Source organism: Buteo buteo, chromosome 23 (genome assembly GCF_964188355.1).
Source record: "Buteo buteo chromosome 23, bButBut1.hap1.1, whole genome shotgun sequence".
In the NCBI taxonomy this organism is placed as follows: Eukaryota; Metazoa; Chordata; class Aves; order Accipitriformes; family Accipitridae; genus Buteo; species Buteo buteo.
In genome coordinates, this window is record NC_134193.1 from 2678701 (window position 1) to 2694055 (window position 15355).

At 52.1% G+C, this 15355-nt stretch overlaps 2 protein-coding genes across 2 annotated transcripts in view; one reads left to right on the forward strand and one right to left on the reverse strand.

Annotated features, from left to right (window-relative positions):
* The first annotated feature begins 8515 nt into the window (after window positions 1-8515).
* AVPR1B (arginine vasopressin receptor 1B) lies at window positions 8516-10719 on the forward strand. Its single transcript, XM_075055186.1, has 2 exons — window positions 8516-9494; window positions 10412-10719. The coding sequence occupies exons 1-2, from the start codon at window positions 8516-8518 to the stop codon at window positions 10717-10719; spliced, it is 1287 nt and encodes a 428-aa protein (XP_074911287.1).
* Window positions 10720-13733: 3014 nt separating this feature from the next.
* RHEX (regulator of hemoglobinization and erythroid cell expansion) overlaps window positions 13734-15355 on the reverse strand; it is a 34611-nt gene continuing 32989 nt past the window's right edge. The window contains exons 4-6 of the mRNA XM_075054754.1: window positions 14746-14853; window positions 14299-14360; window positions 13734-14004 (exon numbers count right to left, since the gene is read on the reverse strand). Coding sequence (XP_074910855.1) covers window positions 13798-14004; window positions 14299-14360; window positions 14746-14853 — 377 coding nt within the window. The 3' untranslated portion in view covers window positions 13734-13797. The remainder of the gene's footprint in view (window positions 14005-14298; window positions 14361-14745; window positions 14854-15355) is intronic.

Here is a 15355-nt window from a genome sequence, read left to right on the forward strand (position 1 = left end):
AAGTGAAACAAGTTGCTTTTATAAGAGCTCTAGATTGTTGGCTTTACTGTCAAAGCAACCAACCATTCTTAATCACAACTGCTGCCTCCCCAGAGAAGTCCTGGTCTGCAAGGAGCTCTTGGGAAACAGATGGACAAGCTTCCTGCTTTCTAGGCCAAAAATACCAATTTCTGCCAGTTCTTCACAAGAGCCCAAAAGGAATCAGAGGTTGAACTTCAGGATAAAAAAAAAAAAGTAAAAATTGAGATGCAGAAGAATATCCAGATGTTTACCCATGGATCCCTGGGAGGTTTAAACCTGATTTCCCATTGAGTTGAATAATCCCCTGAACACTGGAGCGCACACCTGAGTTAGACGACAAACACACCCACCTATAACCCTAACATTAGCAGGCATAATCCTAAATTCCCACCGCAACAAGTGCCCGTTCAGCATCCCAGATGCTGGGGAATGGTGTCCGTTGGGGGCAGAACAGGGACAACCCAGCTCAGCGCCCTGCGCTGCAGCTGGGTTCAGGATACGTCCCGCAGAGCCCGCACCGGTCCTTTTGCCTCGGCGCTGACGCCGCTGCCGGTAACAGGTCTGGGCTGCCTGACGCGACCCCAGCCATCCATCTCCCAGGCAGGCAGTACATTACGTGCAGCCGCTGTACTTTATCACCTTCTCCTCAGACACCCCACATCGGGAGAGGATTAAACAGCATTAACTGCCTTCCCGAGGGCTCCCATCCTGCTGCTCTGCCTGCCAGAGAACCGAGACGAGAGCAGTTTGAGGATTAACTACTCTTGCCCGAACCAAAGGACAAAGAGGTGGTGGGTGGGTGTTAATGAAGCTGCAGGGGAACGGCTCACCGCGCTTGTGCAAGCCCTTAAAGCTGGTGCCCGTTTCCAGCCAAGCCCCGGCAGTGGCGATGGCAGCGCCGCAGCCTCGGGCAGAGCGGGCTGGGGGGTTAGGGGAAGGACTCCCCGGTGGGGTGTCACCTCGCACCAAACCCCCTGCTGTTGCCCAAAGGGCTGAAGCCGCATCTCCCGGTTCACACCAGGAAAGTCTGCTCCCCTGGGTCACGGTCAGAACAGATCTGGGGCAGCATCGCCTTCGGCAGGCAGAGCTGGGATGGTCCCCAACCTCCACATCTGGGACCTTCCACCCTGGCAATTCGTGTGGCAGCAGGGATCGTCAGAGCACGGTAATGAACCGTGGATGCCCGAGAATCAAGAGCTACGGCAAGAAACTGCCAAACAAAGCCATCATCCTGGTGTTACAACTCCATCAACACTACGAGGCTCTTCTGCCCACAGCCATTTAATTAGGAGAACCAGACAGCATATTTAGAGCACAGCTTTCTGCTTCGTTTGCAAGAACCGCAGCACAGGGAGGAGGCAGACCATTAGGGCTACGTTTCCTAGGAGATTTTCACACACTAAGATAGGGGGAAAAAAACCCCACCCCACATTTCATGCAAGCTGAAGGTAGTAATTCCACTGGCACTTCTTATCTGTTAAGCCTGTTGAGCTAAACTACTAGTGAAACTACAATAATGTGCTTTAATTGGGCTTATTTTGTCCTATTCTCCATATACACAAAAGGCAGCAAGAAAAGGAAAGAAGTTGCTCAAACAGCTTAAGAGAAGCAGCATGCCTAATAGCAGCACTTCTAGTGGCTCAGCCTTGATTCTGCGAACTTGTCTCTCAGCACCTTAAAGTCCCTTAGCTTGACTCTCCAAGAGCTTTCAGGGTAATAATGTCAGGGCAGGTATGAAATACCCAGTGTTTTAATTGACTGATATAAGCTGACCTCAGTGCTGATCACTCAGTGGGAAGTGGACTCACCGAGGCAGCTGCACAGTCCCAGACAAGTTTCCCTGTATTTGGGCATAACCTGGGCCCGACTATCACACAGGCAAGAACAACCTTTAATCACGAAGCCTTGAACTTTGCTTTAGCAGAGAGAGTACAGATCGCTGCAGACATTTTCCCTATGATTCATCATTTTCTAATATATTGTCCTGAAACAGCTGCTCCTGTCCTTTCACAATCCTGATTGATGCCTCTCTTACCTGGAAGGCAATGGGTTCTGAATAACTGCAGCATTTGCAGCAGGCAAGCAGGGGAACAGTAGACAAAGCAGATCTGAGGTCATGGAAAGGTTCTTGTGCGCTTCCCCCCGGTATTGAGATTTTCAATTAAATGTATCTTAAATCCTGGGCTCTTCTTTGCCTACACCAAAGGGGAGGGAGGAGGGTGAGACCAGCGGTTCATCTCCCACTCCAGGGCACAGGACATCTCCAGCATCCCTGTGCCCACCGGGACTATTGCAACCCCGATTTCAGCTGCAGAAGCTGGAAGGTGACGTGGGCTGGAGCGGCTGTAGGTGCCAATGCCCGAAGCAGCCCAAGCAGCCGCCCTGCCGTGAACTGCCTGCGGGACCAGCTCTGCCAGCCCGGTCCCACGCAAACCTGTCCCCACGCAGCCACGCTCGGGACCGGAGCCTGGGAGTTATCTGAGCAACCAATGCAAATTTTCTATCGAAAAAAAAAAAAAAACGAACAGAAACCATCTTGTCTCTATAGGCTGTAGGGCCTGAAAATCCCATGCGCTGATCAGACCTCCACTGTATAAAGCAAAATACAGGACCTAAAGAAAGCACCTTTCCCAGTCTGACCACGGTGTCACTGCTGCCTTGGTGGGACTTCCAACCCGGGTGAATTCTCCTGTCCCCGCTGCCTCACGGCTGTTAACTGGCTTGTCTGTCTGTCCACACCAGAGCTAACAGACATATATTTTCCCCACAGCAGCCTGTCAGGAGAGGACAGGAAAAAGCCATTTGTTTCCAGCCTTGAAATGTAATTTTGGTTTTTTTTATTATTGATTTTAAGGTTGTAAATGCTCTGGCTGTGTCTGGAGTTTAAATGCTAATGATGATAACAGCAAAAGGAGATGAGGGAGTGGGGAAGTAAATTGAAGCATTTCACAGCTACCAAAGTCTTTAAACATCCCTGGCTACACAAGGAAACCCACAGGGAGAACGTAAGGATGATAAACAAGTAATTTGCTATCTCGAAGATGTCTGTAGCTTCAATTTTTCCTCTGGCAGTTGCCTCTACTTAAGCAGACTGTTTCCACACATATGGGTCAAATGAAAAGACACAGCAAAACAACAAGGAAAAAGTAAACTGTAATAGAGTTATCAGCTGCAATAACACCCCAGGATTGGATTTATTTTATCCAGCAGAAATCCCCTGGTGCTGTTCACCAGCCTGCAAGGCATTTCAGGCTCACCTTGCTGCCTGTGCCAGGGAGAAGAGGCCAGTCCAAACCCCACCGGTGCGGGTTGGCTTGCCTCTGCAGGTTTGGTTTTTTTTTTGGGGGGGGGGGGGAATATATGTGTTTCTCGGCTTAGTTTTGGGAGACACGGAGTGTTTGGGTGGGCAGGTCTGGCCCCAAGCAGCAGAGACGGGAGGAGCAGCATGGATGACGAAGGGAGCGATGCTCCGAGACAAGCGATGCTGAGTCAAATTCACAGCTTGGACGCAACACCTCCAGGGACAGCAGCTCAACCTCCCAAGTTTATGTTCAAGGCAATGTTTTTAAGTACTGATGCTTTAAAGTTTAGTTCTTTAATGCAACACTGTCAGCTTTTGTTATTCCACTTGCCAAGTTTTACAGCTTCACATGGATTTTCCATTAAAATCAAAACTGCTTGTTCTGCCTAGCAGTGTCCCTAACAGGCACTGCTTTGGGGCATTTGCCATGTGTTTAGCATATTTATTTATGCACCCAGCCATGCTCTCTAATATTAAGCAGGATCAGATGTTTTAATTAAATGGAAAAACCAAATCTGAATGAGGGAAAGGCAGGAGGAAAGGGGAGACTGACTGACACATCTGGCTTATAATTACCTTAAAATTATAGAAGCTCCTGTCTTCAGATCCCAGAGCTGTATGACAGATAATGCTGCCCAACTATACAGCAGAGTTTTCTCCCTCTGGAGGGTAATGGGAGTCATGGTGCAAGTGTTGAAACAGGTGTTCATTTAGAAACAGTTTAATATTTGGGGGCATTTCACATGGTATCAGGATGGACCAAGGCTGTGCTAAATCCTTCAGCACTCCCAGTAAAGGCTGCAGTCACATCCTCTGTCTAATGACCACACTGCAGAGAAATTTGTTTCCCTAATAAGACAGACACGGCAAAGTCACTTTGAGAACTCTTCACAAACATCACAAGCAATAAAAAAAAAATCAAATTATATCAATTTTTCAGCTTCCAAACTCCCCAAGTCTGAGAAAAACAAAGGATGGTCCTACATGGAGTTAGAGCAATAGCAAGAGCAAGCTAGGCTTTTAAAGGTCCTGAAGCCTTTAAGAACTGGAAAGTCTCAACAGTTTCTATTTTCAGGAGGTAGAGGGGAAGTCATTCATGGCTTAATTTTGACAGACACTTGGCATTAAAAGTAGCATTAGATACCAGGAACTCCCAGCCCTCATTCCTGTCCTCAGCTTTTCCAAGGAGATGATCCCAAGCTGCTATAAAGCAGTTGCAACACCAGTAATTTTACAGGATCTGAACCAGCACAAAATGATCAAATCTTGCTTTTTCCTGACCTGAACCACAGAAGGCATTTCAGTAATTAAATGCTAGAGACAGACCAAGTATGCTTTGTGCTGTCAGCAATAAGTTTAACACCATCACATACCACAAATAAAATATTTGTGTTGAAAAGCAAGCCAAATCAGCATATAAACCCAAGCCAACAAATTTTATTTATTTATTTAACCAGCAAGCTACCCACAAAGCAAAGTAACCAGCTACCCTGCCAAATGATTTAGCAATCACAAAACCTCTACCTCTGTGCTCCACAGTAAAAGAGCACAGGATACCAACTGGCAATAGAAACAGCATTTTACATGTTATGCTTCATGGTGTGTTGATGCTACCAGCTGCCAAAAATTAGCTACGTAATACAGTGTTACCTTGACAAACCAAACCTTAAGAGCTTAGAAATCCAGTTACACGGTCCCATACCTCAGCATCGCACCCAGAGGGAAGGGAGGAAACACAGACCTTGTGACAACAGTTTTCACAGCCTTTCAGGGCTCACATCACCCCACAGCAGCAACAGCCAGCAGCGCAGAGCCCTAAGGGTTATCTCCAATCCGTACACCCATCCTCCCTCCACTGGGGACACAAACCACTGCAGCACCAAAAAAAAACCAAACCCCAAAACAAACAAAAAAAACCCCAAACCCACCATTACCACAAAATATCATCATCATCATCTTCTTCTTCTTCTTCATCATCTTCTTCTTCTTCATCATCATCTTCTTCTTCTTCATCATCTTCTTCTTCTTCTTCATCATCTTCTTCTTCTTCTTCATCATCTTCTTCTTCTTCTTCTTCATCATCTTCTTCTTCTTCTTCTTCATCATCATCTTCTTCTTCATCATCATCATCATCTTCTTCTTCTTCATCATCATCATCATCTTCATCTTCTACTACTACTACTACTACTACTACTACTACTACTACTACTACTACTACTACTACTACTACTACTACTACTACTACTACTACTACTACTACTACTACTACTACTACTACACCCCAACTCCCCCAGGGCCTGGCATATGGGAAACAGCCTAAATAGCTGCAGTTAGGGCTGGGCAGGATGGGGCGGGGCAGGGTGGGGCTGGGCGGGGCAGGGCTGTCCAGGCACAGCCAGGCACAGCTGGGCCATCACCACCCGGGGGTTCCCAGAGCACTAAACAAACCAGCACCGTGCTTGGCGAGTAATTCCCAAGCTGCCGAGTTGGAGAACCCAGCTCTGGTTTTGCTGAAACACATCCAGCCTGGCAATACTAGTGATGTGTCAAAATGTTCAGGGAACCAATGCAAGAAAATTACTTTATTTTTAAATCCATCTGCTTGAAAAAATTCCTTCCTGTGATAATCTCTCTAAAGAAAATGAATTTCTACTTTCCAAGGATCATTTTTCTTTTGTGAATTAGCTTCACTTTCCTCTAAGCACCTTTGCAGAAGTATTCTCCCCACAACTAAACTTAGGTAAATCTGGAGTAAAAGCTCTAACTTTGAGGGAATTGCTCCCAAGTCAAACTGCTGCCAGTGAAAGCCGAGTCTGTCCCCAAAACCTTTTAAATGTTTCTTTCTCTCTGCAGAATCTGCCCTTTCGTCTCTGCCTTCATCTCAGCTTTTCATTGCTTTGTAGGTTTTTTGCACTGCCCTCTATTAATCTTCCAGAAAATCAGCTGTCTGATCACAAACATAGAAAATTACATTATTCGCTGAAATACCTTCCTATCTCTAACTCCAGCACCTCAGCCAGGCACTTTCCTGTGATGGGTACTTTATATCCATAGGGTCTCTTATAAGGATGAATGTCTTTTAATTAGATACAAACTGCGCTCATTTATGGTTATTAGAGGTGATCTGCAAACCTTTATTCAGCAAATAACAGCCTTCTTACAGGCAACTTAATTGTAATATCACAGCCAGTGAGCCAGAGCAGGCTCTGCAAGCAGCAAAGCCTGTGTCAAGCAGACAAGTGCTAGAAAGAAGCCTGTGTCGATGCATTTCTTTTGTTTGCTGCTGTTGTCTTTCTCCAATAGAGAAAGGGAAGAGTGCTGGAAATGGACGTGTGGCTTTATTTCTTATTGACATCATTCCACAGCCAGTAGGGGAAAAACAAAGTCTTAACGTTGCAAAATGAAAGTGAAATTGTGTATACACACACCTATATTTGTATAAGTATGCAATGAAAATATTTTGCAATCACACACCATGTGGGAAGACACATTAAAGGCTCAAAAAAGAGTGGGAAGGGAAGATCAGGAGAAGAGACAGGCGAGCAGGTGCCCAAGCTCCCGGCCCCGTGCTCAGCCGAGGCAGGCGAGGTGCAAGACCATTTCAGCTATAGTCTCATCTGTATTTTCTGCCACGGAATTTATAGCACATTTGTCCTTTGGCTGGGGGTGCTTCTGTCGTCCATCGCCTTTCCTCTGGCTCACACCACACCTTTGCATAAAGTCTGCAACTGCTGGCGCCCCTTCAGCTCACTTTTCCCCATCAGCTTTTCCTTTCCCATGACTTTTTCCAGGCTCTGTGCAGATGAGGGATGGGGCAAATACTGACGACCCGAGGCAGAGCCTGCTCTGCGGATGAGCAGCATCCCGCTCCCCACCTTCGGGGTGGTTTTCTGTCAGGTGGAGTAAAACAACAGCGTTTAGTTGAGGACTAAGCAGGCAGACTCAGGCTTTTGCCATATCCCAGGGACAATCTCCATCCCCTTCCTACACAGGAGGAAAGGGACAGCTGATCAAAACACAACGTGGAGCCAGTAAATGATGTTTCCGCCGACTTTGCTGCAGGGCTGAGACCCAGCCTCACAAACCTGCTGGATGTCTGACTCCTGCTGCACAAGCTGCTCTGGGGGACCCGCACCCCCTCGTCCCCCCCTGCACAGGCTCTCAGGACAGAGGCTTCTCCTGTTGGGCCCGTAGAAGCCAAGGGTAGAGATTTGGGGGGGTCAGACCAGTAGGGACAGTGCAAACTGGGGGCAGAGCATCCCCAGCCCTGACACGCTGCAGAAGAGGGGACGCGGGGGACGAGGGTGGAAGCGCAGGAGGATTCTCAGCCTTTGGCTCTCGCCCAGAAACCGCGTTTGGTAAAAGCCCCTGGCAAAGCCCATGGATAGCAGCTCCCGAGAGAACGGCAGGAGGGGAACCGGCTCTCACCTGCCCGTTGCGGCGTCCGGCAGTGCTCGGCACAGCGCGGCGGCAGAGCCGGCGTGGTGGAGCCAGGAGGCTGGGGCCAGCCGGAGAGGGGAGCTGCCAGGCTATAAAACCCAGACCCGGGCGGACGGCGTTCACACACAAACGGAGACCAAGAGCCATCGCCGGCAGACGGTCGCTCCGCTTCCCGCAGAGACACGGGCGCTTGGACACTGCTCGCCTGACGTCTGCTATTCTGGGAACGAGAAGGCCAAAGAGATGCAGCCTCTGTAGCGTTTCCCTGTTACTTTTACTGCACTAAAAGGAAGCAACAAAGACGACTCCCCTTTCCCCTTCAATTTACCAGCGCAGGGCGTAGAGGGGGCACACAAGATGAGCAGTCCAAGGAGAAACAGGGATTTGGGAATGTTTAGTGCAGATGAGAAAAAGATCGAGGACTGAGCCGGGAGCTCTTGCACCTCTTCACTTATAGGGAATATTTGCACGGAGCAGCCCAGCCAGAGAGGGGAATCGCAGCCACGCGGCACAGGATTAGCGTGACGCTGAGGAGCACAAGGCAGAGGAGGTGACAACCTGCACCGGTGTTGGGGACCGCTGGAGGAGGCATGTCCAGCCCCCCCGCGGCCAGGGGCAGAGGAGCTGGCGCAGCAGTGCTCGGGGGCAGCACCGACCCCGACAGCTCAGCCCTGGGGAGGCAGGGAAGGGTTTAACAGGCCATCAGAGACGAGCGTTATAGCTGCCTGTGCTCCTGCAGAGCTTCCTGAAGGGATGGAGCCAGGATGGGGCTGGAACAGCACTCATCGCAGCCGGTCTGGGCACAGCCAGGAGCTGCTGAGCCCCCAGACCCTGGCAGGGGACCCCAACCTGACCCTTTTGCACACCCGGGATGAGGAGCTGGCCAAGGCAGAGATCGGGGTGCTGGCCACCATCCTGGCCGTAGCGACCGTAGGCAACGTGGGGGTGCTGCTGGCGATGTACCGCCTGAGGAAGAAGATGAGCCGGATGCATCTCTTCATCCTGCACCTGGGGCTGACCGACCTGGGCGTTGCGCTCTTCCAGGTGCTGCCGCAGATGATCTGGGAGGTGACGTACCGTTTCCTGGGCCCGGACCCTCTCTGCAGGGCGGTCAAGTACCTGCAGGTGCTGAGCATGTTCGCCTCCACCTACATGCTCATCATGATGACGCTGGACCGCTACATGGCCGTGTGCCACCCGCTGCACACCCTGCAGCAGCCCAGCCGCCAGGCCTATGTGATGATCGGGGCTACGTGGCTGCTCAGCTGCTTGCTCAGCCTGCCCCAGATCTTCATCTTCTCCCTGCGGGAGGTGCGCCAGGGCTCGGGGGTGCTGGACTGCTGGGCAGACTTCAGGTACCCATGGGGAGCCCGAGCCTACATCACCTGGACCACACTGTGCATCTTCATCCTGCCCGTCAGCATCCTCACCGTCTGCTACAGCCTCATCTGCTACGAGATCTGCAAGAACCTCAAGGGCAAGACCCAGAGCGGTGCCCCCAGCTCGGGGGGGCCCGCAGCGGCTGCCCCTCCTGCTCCATGCTCCTCTGAGAAGAGTGGGCAATGCCCCAGCGGGCAGCCCTCACGGGTAAGCAGCGTGCGGACCATCTCCCGTGCCAAGATCCGCACAGTGAAGATGACCTTTGTCATTGTGGTGGCCTACGTCGCCTGCTGGGCACCGTTTTTTAGCATGCAGATGTGGTCGGTGTGGGACGAGGATGCTCCTGATGATGGTGAGTAGCGGCGGGGATCCCGGGCTCCAGCTCGCAGCAGGCAGAGCCCTGGGCACCCAACACACACAACACACCCGTTGCATTTTTAACAAACAAGAGCTGTCTTATTTTGTCATTTTAAAAATCATGGGGATGGCTACAGATTTGCTCCCCGGTAGTATTTATAGAAAACAGTTTGCAGAGTCAAATCATTTCTTTCACCAGAACACCCACTGAAAAGCAATGGATTCTGCCCATCACCTGTAGGGACGGGTAAAGTTGTGGAAATATCTTTGCCGTGTGTGTTTCTCCCCTCATGCGGGAATTTGCTTCAGGAGCTGCTGTGTTTGCTACGTGACTGCAGGGAGGGTTTGAATTGTGCCTGCTGCTCCCACCCTCCCACGGCCTCAGGGAGCAGCCGTGCTGCTGGAGCAGGTCCTTCGTGTGGAACACCAAGTGCCCGTAAGGCTTTTGCTGAGCCAGCTCCAGAGGTTTCAAAAGTGGATTTCTGGTTTCATAGTTAACTTTTTCTGGAAGTTTTCAGTAGCTCTTCTTGCCTGTTCATGGGTAGAAGGAACTTTATCCAAGATTTTGAAAGGCCTCTGGGAGATGCTTTGGCCAGCAAACAGGCTGAAGGAAGGTCCAAAAGCTGCCGAGTCTCATCTCCCAGCACTGTCCCTAAGGATGTGCTCCAGCACATCCCCATTAACAGTACATCACCCACCTCCAACCCACAGCCAAAATTAGACCCCAGCTCTCCCTGCCACACTGCAAACTCTCCTACCCAAAGAAATGCCCATCAGATGGGATGGCAATGGGACAAAGGACACGTGCCCGAGCCAGAAGGAGCCCCCAGGTCCTGCCCATTGCGCACTGGGACCCTGCCCAGATCATACCCACCCTGGTAGATGTTTCATCTCTCTCTCTTGCCTTCCCAGAGTCCACCAACGTGGCTTTCACCATCACCATGCTGCTGGCCAGCCTCAGCAGCTGCTGCAACCCCTGGATTTACATGTTCTTCAGCGGGCACCTGCTCCAGGACGCAGCACGCTGCCTGTCCTGCTGGGGCGGCCCCCGGCCCGGGCTGCGGAGACAAGCGTCCACCGGGAGCCTCTGCAGCAGGAAAACCACTATCCTGAGCCACAGCCACCACACCAGCCCCGCCAGCCTCCCCCTGCACGGGGGCAGCGCCAAGGACTTCTGCCCACCCTGCGAGGAGGGGGTGACCGAGTCGGGCATGCTCTAGGCTGCGGATGTCCCCAGGCACATCTCTCCATTGGAGACAGCTGCCACCAGATGTGACACCACGAACGTTGTCGCTGCAGAGCTGTCTCCCTCCCCACTTAGTAGCATCTCATTTTGCAGGAAGCTGTGTGCTTCACCCAGAAAGCATCGCTGTCCGTCTTGCCCTTGCGTGCTTGCTACTGTGCACGCTGCATCTGCTGTGAGCATCGGGGACGATAGACAGAGCCCCGTCAGCTCTTGCCTGACCACAGCATGCACCTCCCTTGTACGTTAGGAAGCTTCTCGGTGCCCGGCTGCTCTCCTCCAGGAATGCCTCACAACCCAGGTGTCTGCCAAGGGATGCTGCACCAGCACATCTTCCTGGAGGGACTCGAGGTTTGGGTGTTTAACAAATGCCAGCAAAGCAGCCTGAGCACAGCAGGAGGCAACGTGGCTACATCTGCTCGAGAGCTCCCTGCAAGCAAGTTACTCATCTCCCATCCTCAGGGTTTTGCGGGCAGAGCAGACACAGCTTTCCCACGCCCTGGGGCACCCCACACTCTCCCCTCTGGGCGGCATAGCGTTGCTTTCTAGCTGACAGGCAGCTCTGGAGCTGGACCCCCTGCCCACCTCCCCATGGGCAGGGACGGAGCAAAAGCCACAGGGCAGAAATGTCCTCTCCCGTTGCACACAGCGGCATCGCACCGGGCTGGTGCGAGCATCCGAACTGCAGCGCTGACACCACCAAAGAGCCGCTGGGAGCAGCCCTGGCCCAGCTCCAGCTTGCCCAGGCAGATCCTGCCTCCCTCCGTGCCCCGACACTTCCCATCAGGTTTATTTGCAGCCCCCAGCCGCTGTGCAGGGCTGCTCAACAGCTGCTGCATCCCATTAAAGAGCTGCTCTCAATTTACTGCTGCTTTTGTCTTATTTAGCAGAGATCGGAGTGCTGAAACCACCCAGGGCTCAGGGACGGCTTCGGGGAGCTTGGGAGCACAGAGGAGGGGTGGCTGGCAGCCAGGACCGAGCCATGGCCTTGCAGTCCCAGCCTGGCCCCCGTCCTTCCCCCTGTGTGTTGTGGGTCTCCCAGAAGCTGTTTGGTGTAAGAAGAAAGCACGAGTAAGGCAGGCAAGAGCATCCTTTTGCTCTGGGAGTCCAGTTCAAAAGCTAGTGATGGGGGATGTACAAGTGCCCCAGCAAGCACGAGGGTACCGGATTCCCTGCAAGAAAGGTGCATTATTCCCTCTCTTATCGCAGGCTAACTCTGTAAAAATAAGACATTAAGAGTAAAGTGTTTTGAAATCTTAAATTATTTTCACTTTTTAATCACCAAGCATTTGAATCAGTTTTTCCAGAAACTCCCACTAGCTGCTTTTGACCTCATTTCCAGTTCCATTAACGCACCTCTCCTGGCCTTTAGCAAAGTTTTCCAGAGATTGTTTGGGGTTTTGAACATTTTCCTTCATGTGCCCTTCAAGTTGGGCCAGATCTGCACAACAAGGTCATAAACCCAAGAGTGCCTGACGCCCCCAGGATCGATACTAAATCAATTGTCTCACAACCTTTCATTAAAGCACATCGCGGCTGAGCCGATTTGAAATGCACTTGGGGCAGCTCCATCCCTGATGGAGGGGGGCTGTGCTGGAGGCAGGGGCTCCATCCCCCTAACAGAGCTCCCAGCTATTGCACCGTTCCCCTTTCCCAGCACGTTGAAAGTTATTTCTTGAAAAATCATAAGTACCAAAATGCAGAGTGATGGGAAGGAACCAGCTCCATTTGCAGCAGCAATTTGCTGCAGCAGAGGGAGGGCAGCGAGCCCCAGCCATGGGGAGGGCTGGCCGGGCACTGGCTCTCCTGGACCTTGGGAGCATGAAGGTGACCTGACAAATATAATCACTGTCAAGCAGAGGAAACAGCACCTCTGAGAAGATAACAGCCTTCAAGCATATTCAGTTCACAATCACAAGCTTATCTCTGCAAGCTGGAAGACCCCCAACTCAGTTTTGTTAAAGAAAATTGCAGTGCTCTACTTCAAGTCCCCTGGAAATTAAACCAATACTTAAGGAAAATGTGAAACGTGGTGCCAGATCACGGCGGGGGGCAAGCAGCATGTGCCCCAGCCCAGGGCACTGACCCCCCCTCTGCAGCTCTGCTGGGTGCAGGCATCGCTCAGGCGAGGAGAGGCCGACTCCTGCACCCGGGGCATTCGGTGCAGGAACAAAGCAGGAAAAGCAAGACCTGGGAAACAGGGAATAGTGCCCCTCCCCACAAGACACAGTGGGATTCCACTTGCCTACACTCACGTGGAGACCTGTGGTCCAGTCCTGTGCCCTCACAGCCCAAGGGGACCAGCACCAACCCCTGTTACCCAGCTGAAAAGGGGGGATATAAATCCCCTGGGAATCCATCGGCCGTTTGCCAGCTGGGCTGACGACTGTGGCTTTCAGCTGGGGGAGGAAACTCTGGTGCGTGGTCGGGGAGGTCAAGCTGCCTGCGCTGCCACCCCAGCCCCAGTGACAGTTCTGGGAGTGATGGGGACTTGGAAAGATTTTGAGCATCAGTGGAAAAGGGCTGCAGGGGAGGGTGATGAATCAGGGCTTGTTGGGCAGTGAGGGCAAAGCTGGTGGAGGAACCGTATTTAAAAGTATTTTATGACAGCGATCAGCAAAGAAAGCATCATTCAGAGGAGCTGCCAGCCAGTTTGGGTGGATATTTTGAAGATCACTGCGTTTCCCTCCCCGAACTACATCCCATTTTGAGGGGCAGGGGGGGATGTTTCATTTGCTTTCATGAAATGAGAAAAAGGGCCGTCACACAAAACTGGAGAGCACATTTCAGCCCGGGTAGGAGGAACGCTTCTCTGCGCCATCCCACGCTCAGCAGCCTTCAGGAACAGTGATGCATTTAAGTAAAATACCAAGCAAATTGTATCAGCGGGATAGAGTGTTACAAGGAATAAAAGCTGGCAGGCGTCAGCCGGTGCCAGGCACTGACCGAGGCGAGGGGAAGGGGAAGCCCCGGTCGTGTGGCTGCCAGGGGCTTCGGGCATCTCCCCGTCCCGGCGGCGGTCTGACCCGAAACCCCACCAGCAGCATCCCGGGTGTCACAGCTTCACCTCGGTGTACTCGATGGACTTGGATGCCACGGGGCTGGAGCAGGTCCAGAAATCTGCTTTCCTCTTCTTTGGGTCCACGTTGACGTAGTCCGCCCCTGTCTTCATGTTCTCGTAGTCGCTGGTGGAGCCTGGCCCGCAGCCTTTCCCCGGGAAAACCAGGGAGGTGTAATTGAGCTTTTCTTCTGCGCGAGGGCCCTGCAGAACCAGACATAAACCCCAAGTCAGGCACCGGCATCCCCCGGGGATGGATTTGCCCTTGAATCCACACAAAGGCGTGCAGCCGCTCAAGGTGCCCGGGATGTGCCCAGGGATCTCCCTGGCCCCTGGGGATGCTTCTCTCTAAACGGGGAATGTTGTGTATGGCAGGTGACAACCATCACCCCAGCCTCACTGCCAGTATGTCCATAGGGTTCGATGCATTCGTCCCCCCGTTTCTGCTCTGCGGGTCTCAAGGCTGCTCTTTGCAAAGGCTCTCTGCCACGGCCGTACCTGCGGGCTGGAAGGGCTGCTGTCCGAGTCATCCGAGGTCTCTGAAGATGTGTCGCTGCTCTCTTAAAAAGAGGAAACATTAACACCTTCATCGCTATTTGAGGGGGGGTTAAACGAAAAAAACCTAATCAGGGAGAAAAAGCGAACACCCTCAAGAGTGAAAATTGAAAATCCAAAAGGCATCAATGTGATCCCTCCCCTCGTCATCCCCCTGCCTGTGGGGAACCAGGCAGGGCAAGCCCGGAGGAGGAGGCAGGAGGCAAAACTGGAATTGCGAGCGGCTGTTGCGCCTGCCCTTCGCCCGGCCGCTCGCTCCCTCTTCCACCCCGAAACCAGCAGGTGAGGGTCTTCCCAGCTGGTTAAGGAAGAGAGTACTGCACAAATGCAATACCATACGTTTCTATTCATGTGCCAGGACAAAACCCCGTTGCTGCAGGATCCCCTTACCCAGGTAGGTCGGTCTTTGTACCCCTTCCCCTCCCGCTGAAGAGGTCGGAGGCTGCCGGGGCTGTGCTGCCGGGCTGCGGCTCGCCTGCTTGCTGCAGGAGTGGCTGGCTGCAACCAAGAGGTGAGTTAGCATCTTGCTCCAGCCCAAAACGCCGGCTGTGTCCGACGCATCCCACACACCATGCCACACGGACCCCCACCCGCTCTCCGAGCCCCAGCACTGCCCCACAGCAAAGCCAGTTCGGTGCAAGCCGCTGGCACGGCAATAATTATTATTATGTATTGGAGCAGGCAAATATCTATCAGTTCAATTACTGGGATGATTAAGTGCGTGCCCTGTTCTCCCATGATGAAAGACTCCAGTGTTAAATCACGGCATCAGGGCCTCTTCCTGTGCAAGTTTGAAATTAGTTTGACCCACGGGGCCAAGCAGAGCTTGTCTGTGTACAAATGTGGGCAGCAGTTTTGCATGAAAGATTTTCCTGCTGGAAATTGTAGGTTCATCCGAATTAATACTTTGCAAATGGGTTCTGATGGTATTTTTCCACCACTTTACTAATAAAAGCAATAAAAGAAAATGGTTTTGAATCAACAAAAGGCTCTATAACCC